Source organism: Cherax quadricarinatus, chromosome 98 (assembly GCF_038502225.1).
Source record: "Cherax quadricarinatus isolate ZL_2023a chromosome 98, ASM3850222v1, whole genome shotgun sequence".
Taxonomy (NCBI): domain Eukaryota; kingdom Metazoa; phylum Arthropoda; class Malacostraca; order Decapoda; family Parastacidae; genus Cherax; species Cherax quadricarinatus.
Genome location: NC_091389.1, coordinates 6,572,001 through 6,599,135, shown reverse-complemented (window position 1 = coordinate 6,599,135; position 27,135 = coordinate 6,572,001). Strand labels below are relative to the sequence as shown.

At 44.8% G+C, this 27,135-nt stretch overlaps 1 protein-coding gene across 5 annotated transcripts in view; it reads right to left on the bottom strand.

The window, feature by feature from the left end:
• Positions 1-27,135, bottom strand: part of Tomosyn (syntaxin-binding protein tomosyn) — a 567,161-nt gene that overhangs the window by 159,263 nt on the left and 380,763 nt on the right. For all 5 annotated transcript variants that reach the window (XM_070105267.1, XM_070105268.1, XM_070105270.1 and 2 more), the window contains exons 6-8: positions 9,932-10,142; positions 7,205-7,280; positions 3,007-3,161 (exon numbers count right to left, since the gene is read on the bottom strand). In XM_070105267.1, the coding sequence (XP_069961368.1) occupies positions 3,007-3,161; positions 7,205-7,280; positions 9,932-10,142 (442 nt within the window). The remainder of the gene's footprint in view (positions 1-3,006; positions 3,162-7,204; positions 7,281-9,931; positions 10,143-27,135) is intronic.

Sequence of the window (27,135 nt, the reverse complement as noted above, 5' to 3'; positions counted from 1 at the left end):
GTGTTAGTGGACTGGTGTGGGTCACATCCTGGGTGTTAGTGGACTGGTGTGGGTCACATCCTGGGTGTTAGTGGACTGGTGTGGGTCACATCCTGGGTGTTAGTGGACTGGTGTGGGTTGCATCCTGGGACAAAATGACCTAATTTGTGGGAAATGCTCAGCATAACAAGGTACTTTCTCAATGATGTCAGCTATGGTCTGTATACCTTGTACATGTGCTTATAGAAATAAAGACATTATTATAATTATTATAATTATTATTATAATTATCATAATACCTAGGTAGTAGGTTGGTAGACAGCAACCACCCAGGGAGGTACTACCGTCCTGCCAAGTGAGTGTAAAACGGAAGCCTGTAATTGTTTTACATGATGGTAGGATTGCTGGTGTCTTTTTTCCGTTTCATAAACATGCAAGATTTCAGGTACGTCTTGCTGCTTCTACTTACACTTAGGTCACACTACACATACATGTACAAGCATATATATATACCCCTCTGGGTTTTCTTCTATTTTTTTAATAGTTCTTTTCCTTGTTGTTATTTCCTCTTATCTCCATGGGGAAGTGGAACAAAATTCTCCCTCAGTAAGCCATGCGTGTTGTAAGAGGCGACTAAAATGCCGGGAGCCAGGGGCTAGTAACCCCTTCCGTATATATTACTAAATTTATAGAGAAACTGGTGTTTTTTTTTTGGTCCACCCTGCCTTGGTGAGATGCGGCCAGTGTATTGAAAGAAGAAGAATTATTATGATTATTATTCTAACAATTCAGTCCTGTGACTGAAATGTATTTTGGGGTGACAACAGTCACTCCAAAGAGTGACTAAGATCCTTAAAGTTGTCCTAAGTGTATGCACTTGTCTCCTGTCAACTGTTTTATAATGTGAATGATTACAAGCTTTTTGCAACGTACAGGAAAATAATGTACAGACGGACCTGGTTAATATGGCGCTTTCTCTAAAGCACCTCGGTAATACGGCACTTGTCAATTATATTCGTGACAATTTTCAATTTTTATTTATTAATTATTTTTACTTATGCATCACTTCTTTTAGGCTTAGTGTTACCGTGGACTTAATGATAATGCAAACGTGTTTTAGGCTTTTAAATGCATTGGCAAGTGAAAAAAAAAGCTGTGCTTGGCTTTAAGGCGATTGTGGTTTTTACGGAAGCGGTCTGGAACCTAACCCGCCGTATTAGCGAGGTATGCCTATACAGGTGCTCCTCGACTTAAGATATCTCAACATTACGATGGTACAAAAGTAATCTGGAGATGAAATTTGAGATAATTACCCAGCATGAACGAGGCAGGAACTTATATTCACTTATTTATTTTTCAATGCACCTACCATCCGAGTTACGACCGAGTTCGGTTCCGAGAAACCGGTCGTAAGTCGAAATGGTCGTAAGTCGAACTTTACTACTGAATATCAACAAAATGGGCTAATCTAATTCACAATATTCCTTATGGGAACAAATTCGGTCAGTACTGGCACCTGAACATACTTCTGGACTGAAATAATATAGTAAACCGGGGGTCCACTGTATAAATGTCTGGATTGTTTTTCACGTTCTTGTTTCTTATCAATTGCTTAGTGTCTTTGCTGTGATCTGCTTAGTTTTAATTGGACAATATCTGTTTATGTTTTATAATGGGCCTGCTGGCCCATGTGAGGCAGGTCTAAGTCACCTCCCGGCTTAAACCACTGACCCACCTAGTCAGGTAAGCTCATATCCACTTAAGGAAAGAGCACGGCATAAGGCCTACCACAAGCTAGTCAGGTCCAACTCACACCCACCCACACCCACTCGTGTATTTATCCAGCCTATTTTTAAAACTACACAACGTCTTAGCTTCTATGACGGTACTGGGAGTTTGTTCCACTCATCCCCAACTCTATTACCAAACCAGTACTTTCCTATATCCTTCCTGATATTATGCACAATAATGATATATTGATATTATGCACAGTAATGATATACACCTACCATCCGACTTACAACCGAGTTCGGTTCCGAGAAACCGGTCGTAAGTCAAAATGGTCGTAAGTCGAACTTTACTACTGAATATCAACAAAACATTTTTGTAATGACTTTATTTTATTGTTTTATTTTGGTATTTCATGTTTTACTTTACTTTTTATGTTGTTAGTACTGTGTTTTATACTGTAAGGTTTAGGATAAACACTGTCTACAACACAAATACTGGTTTATTTCCCAGAAATTTGGCATAAAAAACACGGTCGTAAGTCGAGCAGGTCGTAAGTCGAGTGGTAGGTGTATTTATATTTAGTTAGTTACTGTAATTATTGTACAGCCTCTCCTCACTTAACGACAGAGTTACATTCCTAAGACCACGTCGGTAAACGAATTCGTCGCTAAGTGAGGAGCAAACTATAATGGTAGTGAGTTTGCGTCAACCAACTTTGATATTGTTTTAATGTCACCTTCGCACAATTTATAACATTTATGGTATATTTTTAAATGTATATACAGTACTACTGTATACTGTAATAAACAGAATAGAGGAAATCAGCTCTAATATATATTATTTAAGTAAGCATACTAAGTTCGAGTGTGATGAATGGTTTGTGATGAATGGTTTGTGATGAATGGTTTGAAAAACCGACAAGTTGAAGATTGAGACACTTATGCAGCATATGGGAATCTTTATTCAGGAAACGTTTCGCCACACAGTCGCTTCATCAGTCCAATACAAAGAGGAAGGCGTAAGGAGAGGAGGAGAATGAGGTAATCAGTCCCTCAACCTGGAGTCGATGTGTTCAGTCCATCAATAAACGAGTACGTCGCTAAGTGGGGAGAGGCTGTATTTACTTACTCAGTGACAATAGTTATTTATTTACTCGTTTAGAATATCATTTTTTCAACTTACGACGGGTTCATCGCAACGTAAACCCATTATAAGTTGAGCACCACTTGAATTTCATATTTTAAAATCCATCGAATAAAAGGGTTTGAGGCAAAATGAGTGGCTGGCGTAACATACCACTGGCGTACGGAGTCTCACAGAGAGTAGTGAAGTCGACGACATTGTGCTCCATCTCCAGGACAGTAGTGGTCTTGCCCTGGATCACTGTTATGCTTGGCGTTCTTCCTGCCCTGTCGTTGGTCAGTCCGCCGGAGAATATCACAAAAGATTCTCTGTGGAAGTTGAGATGAAGTCAAATCAGGTGAAGGTTATGTCGGTGACGTGCCACATAAAACTCACTAATAGATGGCAACCCTAAACAAAAATTTATGTGACAACACGGAACACAAAATTAACTAATCGACTACAAGCCTAAATAAAGGTTAATGTGACTTTAATGAGAAGATGAAAACAGTATATCTACTGGCCCATGCTAGGTAGGTTTAACTTACTCACAACATTGCAGTAGATTTACAGTTCCATGCTAGGCAGGTTCAACTCATACTCATCATTGCAGGAGACCTACCAGTCCATGTTAGGTAGGAGAAAAGAGGTTCACATTGTATGTGCCGTTGGACTGTGAGCAATAAAGGGATTCATGGAAGCTAGACTTGAGTCCTGGAGGGTGGGAAGTACAGTGCCTGCAGAGGATGTTACAGTCTAAGGATAATCTAATACATCAACACACTTCTGAAAACACAACCACTAAATGAACAATGGTGAAAATCTTTCTTCTAAGTATCCCCCAGCCATGGCACGACACAACCATAGTTAAAAAAAATATCGAACCGAATATCTGGCAAAAGAAGAGGCATGTTGCACCTGCAATAAGGCTTCAGCGAGCAATATTGCAGATCAGACGAAGGTCGTCCCTTTGATGTCAGATTAACCTGGTTAAGAAGTCTGCAATATGCTTGCAATTTCCTCTTGTTGTCAAGATTACGGCAATGCTGCTACACTGCCTCTCCCCCACCATGGTTGAGTCACCAAGAGAAGGAAACACATTCACCATCATCCTAGCAATTGCTGTTTTGTAAGTACGGTGTTGTCAAAATCCGAGTGCCATCTGACTGTAACATCCTTACCCATCCTTCAGAGTACAGGTACTGTACTTCCCACCTCCAGTACTGTAACATTCTCACTCATCCTTCAGAGTACAGGTACTGTACTTCCCACCTCCAGTACTGTAACATTCTCACTCATCCTTCAGAGTACAGGTACTGTACTTCCCACCTCCAGTACTGTAACATTCTCACTCATCCTTCAGAGTACAGGTACTGTACTTCCCACCTGCAGTACTGTAACATTCTCACTCATCCTTCAGAGTACAGGTACTGTACTTCCCACCTGCAGTACTGTAACATTCTCACCCATCCTTCAGAGTACAGGTACTGTACTTCCCACCTCCAGTACTGTAACATTCTCACTCATCCTTCAGAGTACAGGTACTGTACTTCCCACCTCCAGTACTGTAACATTCTCACTCATCCTTCAGAGTACAGGTACTGTACTTCCCACCTCCAGTACTGTAACATTCTCACCCATCCTTCAGAGTACAGGTACTGTACTTCCCACCTCCAGTACTGTAACATTCTCACTCATCCTTCAGAGTACAGGTACTGTACTTCCCACCTCCAGTACTGTAACATTCTCACTCATCCTTCAGAGTACAGGTACTGTACTTCCCACCTCCAGTACTGTAACATTCTCACTCATCCTTCAGAGTACAGGTACTGTACTTCCCACCTCCAGTACTGTAACATTCTCACCCATCCTTCAGAGTACAGGTACTGTACTTCCCACCTCCAGTACTGTAACATTCTCACTCATCCTTCAGAGTACAGGTACTGTACTTCCCACCTCCAGTACTGTAACATTCTCACTCATCCTTCAGAGTACAGGTACTGTACTTCTCACCTCCAGTACTGTAACATTCTCACTCATCCTTCAGAGTACAGGTACTGTACTTCCCACCTCCAGTACTGTAACATTCTCACTCATCCTTCAGAGTACAGGTACTGTACTTCTCACCTCCAGTACTGTAACATCCCCACCCATCCTTCAGAGTACAGGTACTGTACTTCCCACCTCCAGTACTGTAACATTCTCACTCATCCTTCAGAGTACAGGTACTGTACTTCTCACCTCCAGTACTGTAACATTCTCACCCATCCTTCAGAGTGCAGGTACTGTACTTCCCACCTCCAGTACTGTAACATTCTCACTCATCCTTCAGAGTACAGGTACTGTACTTCCCACCTCCAGTACTGTAACATTCTCACTCATCCTTCAGAGTACAGGTACTGTACTTCCCACCTCCAGTACTGTAACATTCTCACTCATCCTTCAGAGTACAGGCACTGTACTTCCCACCTCCAGTACTGTAACATTCTCACTCATCCTTCAGAGTACAGGTACTGTACTTCCCACCTGCAGTACTGTAACATTCTCACTCATCCTTCAGAGTACAGGCACTGTACTTCCCACCTCCAGTACTGTAACATTCTCACTCATCCTTCAGAGTACAGGTACTGTACTTCCCACCTGCAGTACTGTAACATCCTCACTCATCCTTCAGAGTACAGGCACTGTACTTCCCACCTCCAGTACTGTAACATTCTCACTCATCCTTCAGAGTACAGGTACTGTACTTCCCACCTCCAGTACTGTAACATTCTCACTCATCCTTCAGAGTACAGGTACTGTACTTCTCACCTCCAGTACTGTAACATTCTCACTCATCCTTCAGAGTACAGGTACTGTACTTCCCACCTCCAGTACTGTAACATTCTCACTCATCCTTCAGAGTACAGGTACTGTACTTCCCACCTCCAGTACTGTAACATTCTGTGGTGGATCAGGGTCTAATAAACTAGGCTGTGACTGCTGTCTGCAGCAACCAACCAATGTAGGAACCACAGCCTGGCAGGTCAGGTACTGACTTAAGGTGTCTGTCCAGAGCATTGTTTAAGACAGCCTGGGGTCTATATAGGAAGGTTTCCATTATATGGGAGGTCTGTTATATGGGATGTCTGCTATATGGGAAAGGTCTGTTATATGGGATGTCCATTATATGGGAGTTCTGTTATATGGGAGGACCACTGTTGTGTAAACTACTGTGTATCAGTCAGACAACAGCAACAGTACAGGTATCAGACACAACAGGAATAGCACAGGTATCAGACACAACAGCAACAGTACAGGTATCAGACACAACAGGAATATCACAGGTATCAGACACAACAGCAACAGTACAGGTATCAGACACAACAGGAATAGCACAGGTATCAGACAACAGCAACAGTACATGTATCAGACAACAGCAACAGTACATGTATCAGACAACAGGAACAGTACATGTATCAGATACAAAAAGAACAGTAGAGGTATCAGTCAGACACAACAGGAAGAGTACAGGTATCAGACAACAGGAAGAGTACAGGTATCAGACACAACAGGAAGAGTACAGGTATCAGACACAACAGGAAGAGTACAGGTATCAGACACAACAGGAAGAGTACAGGTATCAGACACAACAGGAAGAGTACAGGTATCAGACACAACAGGAAGAGTACAGGTATCAGACACAACAGGAAGAGTACAGGTATCAGACACAACAGGAAGAGTACAGGTATCAGACACAACAGGAAGAGTACAGGTATCAGACACAACAGGAAGAGTACAGGTATCAGACAACAGGAAGAGTACAGGTATCAGACACAACAGGAAGAGTACAGGTATCAGACACAACAGGAAGAGTACAGGTATCAGACACAACAGGAAGAGTACAGGTATCAGACACAACAGGAAGAGTACAGGTATCAGACACAACAGGAAGAGTACAGGTATCAGACACAACAGGAAGAGTACAGGTATCAGACACAACAGGAAGAGTACAGGTATCAGACACAACAGGAAGAGTACAGGTATCAGACACAACAGGAAGAGTACAGGTATCAGACAACAGGAAGAGTACAGGTATCAGACACAACAGGAATACTACATGTATCAGTCACACCAGGGACAACTAAATTTATCAGACACAACAGGAACAGTACATGTATCAGTCTTACAGAGTCTTGCTGCACTTTCACAGAACAGGAACAGTACAGGTATCAGACACAACAGGAACAATACAAGTATTAGTCAGACACAACAGGTATCAGTCACAAAAGGGAGAGTAAATGTATCAGACAACAGGAACAGTACATGTATCAGTCACAAAAGGGAGAGTAAATGTATCAGACAACAGGAACAGTACAGGTATCAATCTTACCCAGTCTTGCTACACTTCCACTCAACTTTCTGTATGGATTTACAAGTCTCTTGTTTGCCCTCCTTGTTCGTCTTGGCTGCAAAGTAAACAAACAAAGTAAACAAACAAAGTTGTAAACAATGTGGGGGAAAAATAGAATGAACATCTCTTCTATGTGATGTTAAATATTTAATATTAAATTCTCTTCTACGTGATGCTAACGAAACCAAAATTAACTTAACCTTATTCCGCCATCAGTAGATGTGTCTATGTATATTCGACCAGCCACCACATACCTACCATGAGCCACCACATACCTACCATGAGGCACCACATACCCACCATGAGGCACCACATACCTACCATGAGGCACCACATACCTACCATGAGGCACCACATACCTACCATGAGGCACCACATACCCACCATGAGGCACCACATACCCACCATGAGGCACCACATACCCACCATGAGGCACCACATACCCACCATGAGGCACCACATACCTACCATGAGGCACCACTTACCCACCATGAGGCACCACATACCTACCATGAGGCACCACATACCCACCATGAGCCACCACATACCTACCATGAGGCACCACATACCTACCATGAGGCACCACATACCCACCATGAGGCACCACATACCCACCATGAGGCACCACATACCTACCATGAGGCACCACTTACCCACCATGAGGCACCACATACCTACCATGAGGCACCACTTACCCACCATGAGGCACCACATACCTACCATGAGGCACCACATACCCACCATGAGGCACCACATACCTACCATGAGGCACCACTTACCCACCATGAGGCACCACTTACCCACCATGAGGCACCACATACCTACCATGAGGCACCACTTACCCACCATGAGGCACCACATACGTACCATGAGGCACCACATACCTACCATTAGGCACCACATACCTACCATGAGGCACCACATACCTACCATGAGGCACCACATACCCACCATGAGGCACCACATACCTACCATGAGGCACCACTTACCCACCATGAGGCACCACATACCTACCATGAGGCACCACTTACCCACCATGAGGCACCACATACCTACCATGAGGCACCACATACCTACCATGAGGCACCACATACCTACCATAAGGCACCACATACCCACCATGAGGCACCACATACCTACCATGAGGAGCCACATACCTACCATGAGGCACCACATACCTACCATAAGGCACCACATACCCACCATGAGGCACCACATACCTACCATGAGGCACCACATACCTACCATGAGGCACCACATACCTACCATGAGGCACCACATACCTACCATAAGGCACCACATACCCATCATGAGGCACCACATAGCCACCATGAGGCACCACATACCCACCATGAGGCACCACATATCCACAAGAGGCACCACATACCCACCATGACACACCACATGCCCACCATGAGGCACCACATGCCCACCATGAGGCACCACATACCCTGAGGCACCACATACCCACAATGAGGCACCATATACCCACCATGAGATACCACATACTCACCTTGAGGCACCACATACTCACCATGAAGAACCACATACTCATAATGAGGCACCACATACTCATAATGAGGCACCACATACTCACCATGAGATACCATACTCACCTTGAGGCACCACATACCATGAGATACCACATACTCACCTTGAGGCACCACATACCCACCATGAGGCACCACATACCTACCATGAGGCACCACATACCCACCATGAGGCACCACATACCCACTATGAGGCACCACATACCCACTATGAGGCACCACATACCCACCATGAGGCACATACCCACCAAGAGACACCACATACCTACCATGAGGCACCGCATACCCACCCTGAGGCACATGCCTATCATGAGGCACCACATACCCACCATAAGGCATCACATACCCATCACAAGGCACCACATACCTACCATGAGGCACCACATACCCACCTTGAGGCACAACATACCCACCATGAGGCACCACATACCCACCATGGGACACCACATACCTACATACCTACCGTGAGGCACCACATACCCACCCTGAGGCACCACATACATACCATGAGGCACCACATACCCACCATGAGGCACCACATAACCACCATGAGGCACCACATACCCAACAAGAGGCACCACACACCTACCATGAGGCACCACATACCCAACATGAGGCACCACTAACCCACCATGAGGCACCACATACCCAACAAGAGGCACCACATACCCACCATGAGGCACCACACACGCACCATGAGGCACCACATACCCAACATGAGGCATCACATACTCACCATGAGGCACCACACACCCAACATGAGGCACCACATATCCACCATGAGGCACTACATACCCACCATGAGACACCACATACCCACCATGAGGCACGACATACACAACAAGAGGCACCACATACACAACATGAGGCACGACATACCCAACAAGAGGCACCACATACTCAACATGAGGCACGACATACCCAAGAAGAGGCACCACATACCCAACATGAGGCATCACATACTCACCATGAGGCACCACACACCCACCATGAGGCACCACACACCCACCATGATGCACCACATACCCAACATGAAGCACCACATACTCACCATGAGGCACGACATACCCAACAAGAGGCACCACATACTCAACATGAGGCACCATATACCCAACATGAGGCACCACATACTCACCATGAAGCACCACATACTCACCGTGAGGGAATATAATAGAGGTGGGTTTAGGTCCGGTCTGCTTGACCATCCAGGTGGTGAGGGAACCATCTGTGTGGCAACACATAAATTGCTTCCCTTCATGATGCCATGTAACTGACTTCAGAGGTTCAGCAGACTGAAAGCGGACCTCTGCGGTCTTGCTCTTCAGGTCCCAGACCACCAACTGACCACTCTCGTAGCCAATCAGCAACTGGAATTGAAAGAAGATTGGTAATGGTGGGCTTAGTACAGTCACTACTGCCTCTCACAACACTGGTACAGTCACTACTGCCTCTCACAACACTGGTATAGTACAGTCACTACTGCCTCTCACAACACTGGTATAGTAGTCACTACTGCCTCTCACAACACTGGTATAGCAGTCACTACTGCCTCTCACAACACTGGTATAGTACAGTCACTACTGCCTCTCACAACACTGGTATAGTACAGTCACTACTGCCTCTCACAACACTGGTATAGTACAGTCACTACTGCCTCTCACAACACTGGTATAGTACAGTCACTACTGTCTCTCACAACACTGGTATAGTACAGTCACTACTGCCTCTCACAACACTGGTATAGTACAGTCACTACTGCCTCTCACAACACTGGTATAGTACAGTCACTACTGTCTCTCACAACACTGGTATAGTACAGTCACTACTGCCTCTCACAACACTGGTATAGTACAGTCACTACTGTCTCTCACAACACTGGTATAGTACAGTCACTACTGCCTCTCACAACACTGGTATAGTACAGTCACTACTGTCTCTCACAACACTGGTATAGTACAGTCACTACTGCCTCTCACAACACTGGTATAGTACAGTCACTACTGCCTCTCACAACACTGGTATAGTACAGTCACTACTGTCTCTCACAACACTGGTATAGTACAGTCACTACTGCCTCTCACAACACTGGTATAGTACAGTCACTACTGTCTCTCACAACACTGGTATAGTACAGTCACTACTGCCTCTCACAACACTGGTATAGTACAGTCACTACTGTCTCTCACAACACTGGTATAGTACAGTCACTACTGTCTCTCACAACACTGGTATAGTACAGTCACTACTGCCTCTCACAACACTGGTATAGTACAGTCACTACTGCCTCTCACAACACTGGTATAGTACAGTCACTACTGCCTCTCACAACACTGGCTTAGTACAGTCACTACTGTCTCTCACAACACTGGTATAGTACAGGTCACTACTACCTCTCACAACACTGGTATAGTACAGTCACTACTGCCTCTCACAACACTGGTATAGTACAGGTCACTACTACCTCTCACAACACTGGTATAGTACAGTCACTACTGCCTCTCACAACACTGGCTTAGTACAGTCACTACTGCCTCTCACAACACTGGTATAGTACAGTCACTACTGTCTCTCACAACACTGGTATAGTACAGTCACTACTGCCTCTCACAACACTGGTATAGTACAGTCACTACTGCCTCTCACAACACTGGTATAGTACAGGTCACTACTACCTCTCACAACACTGGTCACAACACTGGTATAGTACAGTCACTACTGTCTCTCACAACACTGGTCACAACACTGGTATAGTACAGGTCACTACTACCTCTCACAACACTGGTATAGTACAGTCACTACTGTCTCTCACAACACTGGTCACAACACTGGTATAGTACAGGTCACTACTGCCTCTCACAACACTGGTATAGTACAGTCACTACTGCCTCTCACAACACTGGTATAGTACAGTCACTACTGTCTCTCACAACACTGGTATAGTACAGTCACTACTGCCTCTCACAACACTGGTCACAACACTGGTATAGTACAGTCACTACTGCCTCTCACAACACTGGTATAGTACAGTCACTACTGTCTCTCACAACACTGGTATAGTACAGTCACTACTGTCTCTCACAACACTGGTATAGTACAGTCACTACTGTCTCTCACAACACTGGTATAGTACAGTCACTACTGTCTCTCACAACACTGGTATAGTACAGTCACTACTGCCTCTCACAACACTGGTATAGTACAGTCACTACTGTCTCTCACAACACTGGTATAGTACAGTCACTACTGTCTCTCACAACACTGGTATAGTACAGTCACTACTGTCTCTCACAACACTGGTATAGTACAGTCACTACTGTCTCTCACAACACTGGTATAGTACAGTCACTACTGTCTCACAACACTCACAACACTGGTATAGTACAGTCACTACTGTCTCTCACAACACTGGTATAGTACAGTCACTACTGTCTCTCACAACACTGGTATAGTACAGTCACTACTGTCTCTCACAACACTGGTATAGTACAGTCACTACTGTCTCTCACAACACTGGTATAGTACAGTCACTACTGTCTCTCACAACACTGGTATAGTACAGTCACTACTGTCTCTCACAACACTGGTATAGTACTAGTCACTACTGCCTCTCACAACACTGGTATAGTACAGTCACTACTGTCTCTCACAACACTGGTATAGTACAGTCACTACTGTCTCTCACAACACTGGTATAGTACAGTCACTACTGCCTCTCACAACACTGGTATAGTACAGTCACTACTGTCTCTCACAACACTGGTATAGTACAGTCACTACTGTCTCTCACAACACTGGTATAGTACAGTCACTACTGTCTCTCACAACACTGGTATAGTACAGTCACTACTGTCTCTCACAACACTGGTATAGTACAGTCACTACTGTCTCTCACAACACTGGTATAGTACAGTCACTACTGTCTCTCACAACACTGGTATAGTACAGTCACTACTGCCTCTCACAACACTGGTATAGTACAGTCACTACTACCTCTCACAACACTGGTCACAACACTGGTATAGTACAGTCACTACTGTCTCTCACAACACTGGTATAGTACAGTCACTACTGTCTCTCACAACACTGGTATAGTACAGTCACTACTGTCTCTCACAACACTGGTATAGTACAGTCACTACTGTCTCTCACAACACTGGTATAGTACAGTCACTACTGTCTCTCACAACACTGGTATAGTACAGTCACTACTGTCTCTCACAACACTGGTATAGTACAGTCACTACTGCCTCTCACAACACTGGTATAGTACAGTCACTACTGCCTCTCACAACACTGGTCACAACACTGGTATAGTACAGTCACTACTGTCTCTCACAACACTGGTATAGTACAGTCACTACTGTCTCTCACAACACTGGTATAGTACAGTCACTACTGTCTCTCACAACACTGGTATAGTACAGTCACTACTGCCTCTCACAACACTGGCTTAGTACAGTCACTACTGCCTCTCACAACACTGGTATAGTACAGTCACTACTGCCTCTCACAACACTGGTATAGTACAGTCACTACTGTCTCTCACAACACTGGTATAGTACAGTCACTACTGCCTCTCACAACACTGGTATAGTACAGTCACTACTGTCTCTCACAACACTGGTATAGTACAGTCACTACTGCCTCTCACAACACTGGTATAGTACAGTCACTACTGCCTCTCACAACACTGGTCACAACACTGGTATAGTACAGTCACTACTGTCTCTCACAACACTGGTCACAACACTGGTATAGTACAGTCACTACTGTCTCTCACAACACTGGTATAGTACAGTCACTACTGTCTCTCACAACACTGGTATAGTACAGTCACTACTGTCTCTCACAACACTGGTATAGTACAGTCACTACTGTCTCTCACAACACTGGTATAGTACAGTCACTACTGTCTCTCACAACACTGGTATAGTACAGTCACTACTGTCTCTCACAACACTGGTATAGTACAGTCACTACTGTCTCTCACAACACTGGTCACAACACTGGTATAGTACAGTCACTACTGTCTCTCACAACACTGGTATAGTACAGTCACTACTGTCTCTCACAACACTGGTATAGTACAGTCACTACTGTCTCTCACAACACTGGTATAGTACAGTCACTACTGTCTCTCACAACACTGGTATAGTACAGTCACTACTGCCTCTCACAACACTGGTATAGTACAGTCACTACTGTCTCTCACAACACTGGTATAGTACAGTCACTACTGTCTCTCACAACACTGGTATAGTACAGTCACTACTGCCTCTCACAACACTGGTATAGTACAGTCACTACTGCCTCTCACAACACTGGTATAGTACAGTCACTACTGCCTCTCACAACACTGGTATAGTACAGTCACTACTGCCTCTCACAACACTGGTATAGTACAGTCACTACTCACAACACTGGTATAGTACAGTCACTACTGCCTCTCACAACACTGGTATAGTACAGTCACTACTGTCTCTCACAACACTGGTATAGTACAGTCACTACTGTCTCTCACAACACTGGTATAGTACAGTCACTACTGCCTCTCACAACACTGGTATAGTACAGTCACTACTGTCTCTCACAACACTGGTATAGTACAGTCACTACTGTCTCTCACAACACTGGTATAGTACAGTCACTACTGTCTCTCACAACACTGGTATAGTACAGTCACTACTGTCTCTCACAACACTGGTATAGTACAGTCACTACTGCCTCTCACAACACTGGTATAGTACAGTCACTACTGTCTCTCACAACACTGGTATAGTACAGTCACTACTGTCTCTCACAACACTGGTATAGTACAGTCACTACTGCCTCTCACAACACTGGTATAGTACAGTCACTACTGCCTCTCACAACACTGGTATAGTACAGTCACTACTGCCTCTCACAACACTGGTATAGTACAGTCACTACTGCCTCTCACAACACTGGTATAGTACAGTCACTACTGTCTCTCACAACACTGGTATAGTACAGTCACTACTGTCTCTCACAACACTGGTCACAACACTGGTATAGTACAGTCACTACTGCCTCTCACAACACTGGTATAGTACAGTCACTACTGCCTCTCACAACACTGGTATAGTACAGTCACTACTGTCTCTCACAACACTGGTATAGTACAGTCACTACTGCCTCTCACAACACTGGTATAGTACAGTCACTACTGCCTCTCACAACACTGGTATAGTACAGTCACTACTGTCTCTCACAACACTGGTATAGTACAGTCACTACTGTCTCTCACAACACTGGTATAGTACAGTCACTACTGCCTCTCACAACACTGGTATAGTACAGTCACTACTGCCTCTCACAACACTGGTATAGTACAGTCACTACTGCCTCTCACAACACTGGTATAGTACAGTCACTACTGCCTCTCACAACACTGGTATAGTACAGTCACTACTGTCTCTCACAACACTGGTATAGTACAGTCACTACTGTCTCTCACAACACTGGTATAGTACAGTCACTACTGCCTCTCACAACACTGGTATAGTACAGTCACTACTGCCTCTCACAACACTGGTATAGTACAGTCACTACTGTCTCTCACAACACTGGTATAGTACAGTCACTACTGTCTCTCACAACACTGGTATAGTACAGTCACTACTGCCTCTCACAACACTGGTATAGTACAGTCACTACTGCCTCTCACAACACTGGTATAGTACAGTCACTACTGCCTCTCACAACACTGGTATAGTACAGTCACTACTGTCTCTCACAACACTGGTATAGTACAGTCACTACTGTCTCTCACAACACTGGTATAGTACAGTCACTACTGCCTCTCACAACACTGGTATAGTACAGTCACTACTGCCTCTCACAACACTGGTATAGTACAGTCACTACTGCCTCTCACAACACTGGTATAGTACAGTCACTACTGCCTCTCACAACACTGGTATAGTACAGTCACTACTGTCTCTCACAACACTGGTATAGTACAGTCACTACTGCCTCTCACAACACTGGTATAGTACAGTCACTACTGTCTCTCACAACACTGGTATAGTACAGTCACTACTGTCTCTCACAACACTGGTATAGTACAGTCACTACTGCCTCTCACAACACTGGTATAGTACAGTCACTACTGTCTCTCACAACACTGGTATAGTACAGTCACTACTGCCTCTCACAACACTGGTATAGTACAGTCACTACTGCCTCTCACAACACTGGTATAGTACAGTCACTACTGTCTCTCACAACACTGGTATAGTACAGTCACTACTGCCTCTCACAACACTGGTATAGTACAGTCACTACTGCCTCTCACAACACTGGTATAGTACAGTCACTACTGCCTCTCACAACACTGGTATAGTACAGTCACTACTGCCTCTCACAACACTGGTATAGTACAGTCACTACTGCCTCTCACAACACTGGTATAGTACAGTCACTACTGCCTCTCACAACACTGGTATAGTACAGTCACTACTGTCTCTCACAACACTGGTATAGTACAGTCACTACTGCCTCTCACAACACTGGTATAGTACAGTCACTACTGCCTCTCACAACACTGGTATAGTACAGTCACTACTGCCTCTCACAACACTGGTATAGTACAGTCACTACTGCCTCTCACAACACTGGTATAGTACAGTCACTACTGCCTCTCACAACACTGGTATAGTACAGTCACTACTGCCTCTCACAACACTGGTATAGTACAGTCACTACTGCCTCTCACAACACTGGTATAGTACAGTCACTACTGCCTCTCACAACACTGGTATAGTACAGTCACTACTGCCTCTCACAACACTGGTATAGTACAGTCACTACTGCCTCTCACAACACTGGTATAGTACAGTCACTACTGCCTCTCACAACACTGGTATAGTACAGTCACTACTGCCTCTCACAACACTGGTATAGTACAGTCACTACTGCCTCTCACAACACTGGTATAGTACAGTCACTACTGCCTCTCACAACACTGGTATAGTACAGTCACTACTGCCTCTCACAACACTGGTATAGTACAGTCACTACTGTCTCTCACAACACTGGTATAGTACAGTCACTACTGCCTCTCACAACACTGGTATAGTACAGTCACTACTGTCTCTCACAACACTGGTATAGTACAGTCACTACTGTCTCTCACAACACTGGTATAGTACAGTCACTACTGTCTCTCACAACACTGGTATAGTACAGTCACTACTGCCTCTCACAACACTGGTATAGTACAGTCACTACTGTCTCTCACAACACTGGTATAGTACAGTCACTACTGTCTCTCACAACACTGGTATAGTACAGTCACTACTGCCTCTCACAACACTGGTATAGTACAGTCACTACTGCCTCTCACAACACTGGTATAGTACAGTCACTGCCTCTCACAACACTGGTATAGTACAGTCACTACTGCCTCTCACAACACTGGTATAGTACAGTCACTACTGCCTCTCACAACACTGGTATAGTACAGTCACTACTGCCTCTCACAACACTGGTATAGTACAGTCACTACTGCCTCTCACAACACTGGTATAGTACAGTCACTACTGCCTCTCACAACACTGGTATAGTACAGTCACTACTGTCTCTCACAACACTGGTATAGTACAGTCACTACTGTCTCTCACAACACTGGTATAGTACAGTCACTACTGTCTCTCACAACACTGGTATAGTACAGTCACTACTGTCTCTCACAACACTGGTATAGTACAGTCACTACTGCCTCTCACAACACTGGTATAGTACAGTCACTACTGCCTCTCACAACACTGGTATAGTACAGTCACTACTGCCTCTCACAACACTGGTATAGTACAGTCACTACTGCCTCTCACAACACTGGTATAGTACAGTCACTACTGCCTCTCACAACACTGGTATAGTACAGTCACTACTGCCTCTCACAACACTGGTATAGTACAGTCACTACTGCCTCTCACAACACTGGTATAGTACAGTCACTACTGTCTCTCACAACACTGGTATAGTACAGTCACTACTGTCTCTCACAACACTGGTATAGTACAGTCACTACTGCCTCTCACAACACTGGTATAGTACAGTCACTACTGTCTCTCACAACACTGGTATAGTACAGTCACTACTGCCTCTCACAACACTGGTCACAACACTGGTATAGTACAGTCACTACTGCCTCTCACAACACTGGTATAGTACAGTCACTACTGCCTCTCACAACACTGGTATAGTACAGTCACTACTGCCTCTCACAACACTGGTATAGTACAGTCACTACTGCCTCTCACAACACTGGTATAGTACAGTCACTACTGCCTCTCACAACACTGGTATAGTACAGTCACTACTGCCTCTCACAACACTGGTATAGTACAGTCACTACTGCCTCTCACAACACTGGTATAGTACAGTCACTACTGCCTCTCACAACACTGGTATAGTACAGTCACTACTGCCTCTCACAACACTGGTATAGTACAGTCACTACTGCCTCTCACAACACTGGTATAGTACAGTCACTACTGCCTCTCACAACACTGGTATAGTACAGTCACTACTGCCTCTCACAACACTGGTATAGTACAGTCACTACTGTCTCTCACAACACTGGTATAGTACAGTCACTACTGCCTCTCAACACTGGTATAGTACAGTCACTACTGCCTCTCACAACACTGGTATAGTACAGTCACTACTGCCTCTCACAACACTGGTATAGTACAGTCACTACTGCCTCTCACAACACTGGTATAGTACAGTCACTACTGCCTCTCACAACACTGGTATAGTACAGTCACTACTGTCTCTCACAACACTGGTATAGTACAGTCACTACTGCCTCTCACAACACTGGTATAGTACAGTCACTACTGTCTCTCACAACACTGGTATAGTACAGTCACTACTGCCTCTCACAACACTGGTATAGTACAGTCACTACTGCCTCTCACAACACTGGTATAGTACAGTCACTACTGCCTCTCACAACACTGGTATAGTACAGTCACTACTGCCTCTCACAACACTGGTATAGTACAGTCACTACTGCCTCTCACAACACTGGTATAGTACAGTCACTACTGCCTCTCACAACACTGGTATAGTACAGTCACTACTGCCTCTCACAACACTGGTATAGTACAGTCACTACTGCCTCTCACAACACTGGTATAGTACAGTCACTACTGCCTCTCACAACACTGGTATAGTACAGTCACTACTGCCTCTCACAACACTGGTATAGTACAGTCACTACTGCCTCTCACAACACTGGTATAGTACAGTCACTACTGTCTCTCACAACACTGGTATAGTACAGTCACTACTGCCTCTCACAACACTGGTATAGTACAGTCACTACTGCCTCTCACAACACTGGTATAGTACAGTCACTACTGTCTCTCACAACACTGGTATAGTACAGTCACTACTGCCTCTCACAACACTGGTATAGTACAGTCACTACTGCCTCTCACAACACTGGTATAGTACAGTCACTACTGTCTCTCACAACACTGGTATAGTACAGTCACTACTGTCTCTCACAACACTGGTATAGTACAGTCACTACTGTCTCTCACAACACTGGTATAGTACAGTCACTACTGTCTCTCACAACACTGGTATAGTACAGTCACTACTGCCTCTCACAACACTGGTATAGTACAGTCACTACTGCCTCTCACAACACTGGTCACAACACTGGTATAGTACAGTCACTACTGCCTCTCACAACACTGGTATAGTACAGTCACTACTGTCTCTCACAACACTGGTATAGTACAGTCACTACTGTCTCTCACAACACTGGTATAGTACAGTCACTACTGTCTCTCACAACACTGGTATAGTACAGTCACTACTGTCTCTCACAACACTGGTATAGTACAGTCACTACTGCCTCTCACAACACTGGTATAGTACAGTCACTACTGTCTCTCACAACACTGGTATAGTACAGTCACTACTGTCTCTCACAACACTGGTATAGTACAGTCACTACTGTCTCTCACAACACTGGTATAGTACAGTCACTACTGCCTCTCACAACACTGGTATAGTACAGTCACTACTGTCTCTCACAACACTGGTATAGTACAGTCACTACTGTCTCTCACAACACTGGTATAGTACAGTCACTACTGCCTCTCACAACACTGGTATAGTACAGTCACTACTGCCTCTCACAACACTGGTATAGTACAGTCACTACTGCCTCTCACAACACTGGTATAGTACAGTCACTACTGTCTCTCACAACACTGGTATAGTACAGTCACTACTGCCTCTCACAACACTGGTATAGTACAGTCACTACTGCCTCTCACAACACTGGTATAGTACAGTCACTACTGCCTCTCACAACACTGGTATAGTACAGTCACTACTGCCTCTCACAACACTGGTATAGTACAGTCACTACTGTCTCTCACAACACTGGTATAGTACAGTCACTACTGCCTCTCACAACACTGGTATAGTACAGTCACTACTGTCTCTCACAACACTGGTATAGTACAGTCACTACTGCCTCTCACAACACTGGTATAGTACAGTCACTACTGTCTCTCACAACACTGGTATAGTACAGTCACTACTGCCTCTCACAACACTGGTATAGTACAGTCACTACTGCCTCTCACAACACTGGTATAGTACAGTCACTACTGCCTCTCACAACACTGGTATAGTACAGTCACTACTGCCTCTCACAACACTGGTATAGTACAGTCACTACTGCCTCTCACAACACTGGTATAGTACAGTCACTACTGTCTCTCACAACACTGGTATAGTACAGTCACTACTGTCTCTCACAACACTGGTATAGTACAGTCACTACTGCCTCTCACAACACTGGTATAGTACAGTCACTACTGCCTCTCACAACACTGGTATAGTACAGTCACTACTGTCTCTCACAACACTGGTATAGTACAGTCACTACTGCCTCTCACAACACTGGTATAGTACAGTCACTACTGCCTCTCACAACACTGGTATAGTACAGTCACTACTGTCTCTCACAACACTCTCACAACACTGGTATAGTACAGTCACTACTGTCTCTCACAACACTGGTATAGTACAGTCACTACTGTCTCTCACAACACTGGTATAGTACAGTCACTACTGCCTCTCACAACACTGGTATAGTACAGTCACTACTGCCTCTCACAACACTGGTATAGTACAGTCACTACTGCCTCTCACAACACTGGTATAGTACAGTCACTACTGCCTCTCACAACACTGGTATAGTACAGTCACTACTGCCTCTCACAACACTGGTATAGTACAGTCACTACTGCCTCTCACAACACTGGTATAGTACAGTCACTACTGCCTCTCACAACACTGGTATAGTACAGTCACTACTGCCTCTCACAACACTGGTATAGTACAGTCACTACTGCCTCTCACAACACTGGTATAGTACAGTCACTACTGCCTCTCACAACACTGGTATAGTACAGTCACTACTGCCTCTCACAACACTGGTATAGTACAGTCACTACTGCCTCTCACAACACTGGTATAGTACAGTCACTACTGCCTCTCACAACACTGGTATAGTACAGTCACTACTGCCTCTCACAACACTGGTATAGTACAGTCACTACTGTCTCTCACAACACTGGTATAGTACAGTCACTACTGCCTCTCACAACACTGGTATAGTACAGTCACTACTGCTCTCTGGTATAGTACAGTCACTACTGTCTCTCACAACACTGGTATAGTACAGTCACTACTGTCTCTCACAACACTGGTATAGTACAGTCACTACTGCCTCTCACAACACTGGTATAGTACAGTCACTACTGCCTCTCACAACACTGGTATAGTACAGTCACTACTGCCTCTCACAACACTGGTATAGTACAGTCACTACTGCCTCTCACAACACTGGTATAGTACAGTCACTACTGCCTCTCACAACACTGGTATAGTACAGTCACTACTGCCTCTCACAACACTGGTATAGTACAGTCACTACTGCCTCTCACAACACTGGTATAGTACAGTCACTACTGCCTCTCACAACACTGGTATAGTACAGTCACTACTGCCTCTCACAACACTGGTATAGTACAGTCACTACTGCCTCTCACAACACTGGTATAGTACAGTCACTACTGCCTCTCACAACACTGGTATAGTACAGTCACTACTGCTCTCTCACAACACTGGTATAGTACAGTCACTACTGCCTCTCACAACACTGGTATAGTACAGTCACTACTTCATAGCACAACACTGGTATAGTACAGTCACTACTCTCACAACACTGGTATAGTACAGTCACTACTGCCTCTCACAACACTGGTATAGTACAGTCACTACTGCCTCTCACAACACTGGTATAGTACAGTCACTACTGCCTCTCACAACACTGGTATAGTACAGTCACTACTGCCTCTCACAACACTGGTATAGTACAGTCACTACTGCCTCTCACAACACTGGTATAGTACAGTCACTACTGTCTCTCACAACACTGGTATAGTACAGTCACTACTGTCTCTCACAACACTGGTATAGTACAGTCACTACTGCCTCTCACAACACTGGTATAGTACAGTCACTACTGCCTCTCACAACACTGGTATAGTACAGTCACTACTGCCTCTCACAACACTGGTATAGTACAGTCACTACTGCCTCTCACAACACTGGTATAGTACAGTCACTACTGCCTCTCACAACACTGGTATAGTACAGTCACTACTGCCTCTCACAACACTGGTATAGTACAGTCACTACTGCCTCTCACAACACTGGTATAGTACAGTCACTACTGCCTCTCACAACACTGGTATAGTACAGTCACTACTGCCTCTCACAACACTGGTATAGTACAGTCACTACTGCCTCTCACAACACTGGTATAGTACAGTCACTACTGCCTCTCACAACACTGGTATAGTACAGTCACTACTGCCTCTCACAACACTGGTATAGTACAGTCACTACTGTCTCTCACAACACTGGTATAGTACAGTCACTACTGCCTCTCACAACACTGGTATAGTACAGTCACTACTGCCTCTCACAACACTGGTATAGTACAGTCACTACTGCCTCTCACAACACTGGTATAGTACAGTCACTACTGCCTCTCACAACACTGGTATAGTACAGTCACTACTGTCTCTCACAACACTGGTATAGTACAGTCACTACTGCCTCTCACAACACTGGTATAGTACAGTCACTACTGCCTCTCACAACACTGGTATAGTACAGTCACTACTGCCTCTCACAACACTGGTATAGTACAGTCACTACTGTCTCTCACAACACTGGTATAGTCACAGTCACTACTGCCTCTCACAACACTGGTATAGTACAGTCACTACTGCCTCTCACAACACTGGTATAGTACAGTCACTACTGTCTCTCACAACACTGGTATAGTACAGTCACTACTGCTCTCTCACAACGCTGGTATAGTACAGTCACTACTGCCTCTCACAACACTGGTATAGTACAGTCACTACTGCCTCTCACAACACTGGTATAGTACAGTCACTACTGCCTCTCACAACACTGGTATAGTACAGTCACTACTGCCTCTCACAACACTGGTATAGTACAGTCACTACTGCCTCTCACAACACTGGTATAGTACAGTCACTACTGCCTCTCACAACACTGGTATAGTACAGTCACTACTGTCTCTCACAACACTGGTATAGTACAGTCACTACTGCCTCTCACAACACTGGTATAGTACAGTCACTACTGCCTCTCACAACACTGGTATAGTACAGTCACTACTGCCTCTCACAACACTGGTATAGTACAGTCACTACTGCCTCTCACAACACTGGTATAGTACAGTCACTACTGCCTCTCACAACACTGGTATAGTACAGTCACTACTGCCTCTCACAACACTGGTATAGTACAGTCACTACTGCCTCTCACAACACTGGTATAGTACAGTCACTACTGTCTCTCACAACACTGGTATAGTACAGTCACTACTGCCTCTCACAACACTGGTATAGTACAGTCACTACTGCCTCTCACAACACTGGTATAGTACAGTCACTACTGCCTCTCACAACACTGGTATAGTACAGTCACTACTGCCTCTCACAACACTGGTATAGTACAGTCACTACTGTCTCTCACAACACTGGTATAGTACAGTCACTACTGCCTCTCACAACACTGGTATAGTACAGTCACTACTGCCTCTCACAACACTGGTATAGTACAGTCACTACTGCCTCTCACAACACTGGTATAGTACAGTCACTACTGCCTCTCACAACACTGGTATAGTACAGTCACTACTGCCTCTCACAACACTGGTATAGTACAGTCACTACTGTCTCTCACAACACTGGTATAGTACAGTCACTACTGCCTCTCACAACACTGGTATAGTACAGTCACTACTGCTCTCTCACAACACTGGTATAGTACAGTCACTACTGTCTCTCACAACACTGGTATAGTACAGTCACTACTGCTCTCTCACAACACTGGTATAGTACAGTCACTACTGCCTCTCACAACACTGGTATAGTACAGTCACTACTGCCTCTCACAACACTGGTATAGTACAGTCACTACTGCCTCTCACAACACTGGTATAGTACAGTCACTACTGCCTCTCACAACACTGGTATAGTACAGTCACTACTGCCTCTCACAACACTGGTATAGTACAGTCACTACTGCCTCTCACAACACTGGTATAGTACAGTCACTACTGCCTCTCACAACACTGGTATAGTACAGTCACTACTGCCTCTCACAACACTGGTATAGTACAGTCACTACTGCCTCTCACAACACTGGTATAGTACAGTCACTACTGCCTCTCACAACACTGGTATAGTACAGTCACTACTGCCTCTCACAACACTGGTATAGTACAGTCACTACTGCCTCTCACAACACTGGTATAGTACAGTCACTACTGCCTCTCACAACACTGGTATAGTACAGTCACTACTGCCTCTCACAACACTGGTATAGTACAGTCACTACTGCCTCTCACAACACTGGTATAGTACAGTCACTACTGCCTCTCACAACACTGGTATAGTACAGTCACTACTGCCTCTCACAACACTGGTATAGTACAGTCACTACTGCCTCTCACAACACTGGTATAGTACAGTCACTACTGCCTCTCACAACACTGGTATAGTACAGTCACTACTGCCTCTCACAACACTGGTATAGTACAGTCACTACTGCCTCTCACAACACTGGTATAGTACAGTCACTACTGCCTCTCACAACACTGGTATAGTACAGTCACTACTGCCTCTCACAACACTGGTATAGTACAGTCACTACTGCCTCTCACAACACTGGTATAGTACAGTCACTACTACAGTCACTACACTCTCACAACACTGGTATAGTACAGTCACTACTGTCTCTCACAACACTGGTATAGTACAGTCACTACTGTCTCTCACAACACTGGTATAGTACAGTCACTACTGTCTCTCACAACACTGGTATAGTACAGTCACTACTGTCTCTCACAACACTGGTATAGTACAGTCACTACTGCCTCTCACAACACTGGTATAGTACAGTCACTACTGTCTCTCACAACACTGGTATAGTACAGTCACTACTGTCTCTCACAACACTGGTATAGTACAGTCACTACTGCCTCTCACAACACTGGTATAGTACAGTCACTACTGCCTCTCACAACACTGGTATAGTACAGTCACTACTGCCTCTCACAACACTGGTATAGTACAGTCACTACTGCCTCTCACAACACTGGTATAGTACAGTCACTACTGCCTCTCACAACACTGGTATAGTACAGTCACTACTGCCTCTCACAACACTGGTATAGTACAGTCACTACTGCCTCTCACAACACTGGTATAGTACAGTCACTACTGACTCTCACACCTCTGGTATAGTACAGTCACTACTGCCTCTCACAACACTGGTATAGTACAGTCACTACTGCCTCTCACAACACTGGTATAGTACAGTCACTACTGCCTCTCACAACACTGGTATAGTACAGTCACTACTGCCTCTCACAACACTGGTATAGTACAGTCACTACTGTCTCTCACAACACTGGTATAGTACAGTCACTACTGCCTCTCACAACACTGGTATAGTACAGTCACTACTGCCTCTCACAACACTGGTATAGTACAGTCACTACTGCCTCTCACAACACTGGTATAGTACAGTCACTACTGTCTCTCACAACACTGGTATAGTACAGTCACTACTGTCTCTCACAACACTGGTATAGTACAGTCACTACTGCCTCTCACAACACTGGTATAGTACAGTCACTACTGTCTCTCACAACACTGGTATAGTACAGTCACTACTGCCTCTCACAACACTGGTATAGTACAGTCACTACTGCCTCTCACAACACTGGTATAGTACAGTCACTACTGCCTCTCACAACACTGGTATAGTACAGTCACTACTGTCTCTCACAACACTGGTATAGTACAGTCACTACTGCCTCTCACAACACTGGTATAGTACAGTCACTACTGCCTCTCACAACACTGGTATAGTACAGTCACTACTGCCTCTCACAACACTGGTATAGTACAGTCACTACTGCCTCTCACAACACTGGTATAGTACAGTCACTACTGCCTCTCACAACACTGGTATAGTACAGTCACTACTGTCTCTCACAACACTGGTATAGTACAGTCACTACTGTCTCTCACAACACTGGTATAGTACAGTCACTACTGCCTCTCACAACACTGGTATAGTACAGTCACTACTGCCTCTCACAACACTGGTATAGTACAGTCACTACTGCCTCTCACAACACTGGTATAGTACAGTCACTACTGTCTCTCACAACACTGGTATAGTACAGTCACTACTGCCTCTCACAACACTGGTATAGTACAGTCACTACTGCCTCTCACAACACTGGTATAGTACAGTCACTACTGTCTCTCACAACACTGGTATAGTACAGTCACTACTGTCTCTCACAACACTGGTATAGTACAGTCACTACTGCCTCTCACAACACTGGTATAGTACAGTCACTACTGCCTCTCACAACACTGGTATAGTACAGTCACTACTGCCTCTCACAACACTGGTATAGTACAGTCACTACTGTCTCTCACAACACTGGTATAGTACAGTCACTACTGCCTCTCAACAACATTGTAACAGTGTCACTACTGCCTCTCAACAACACTGGTATAGTACAGTCACTACTGCTCTCTCACAACACTGGTATAGTACAGTCACTACTGCCTCTCACAACACTGGTATAGTACAGTCACTACTGCTGTCTCTCACAACACTGGTATAGTACAGTCACTACTGTCTCTCACAACACTGGTATAGTAC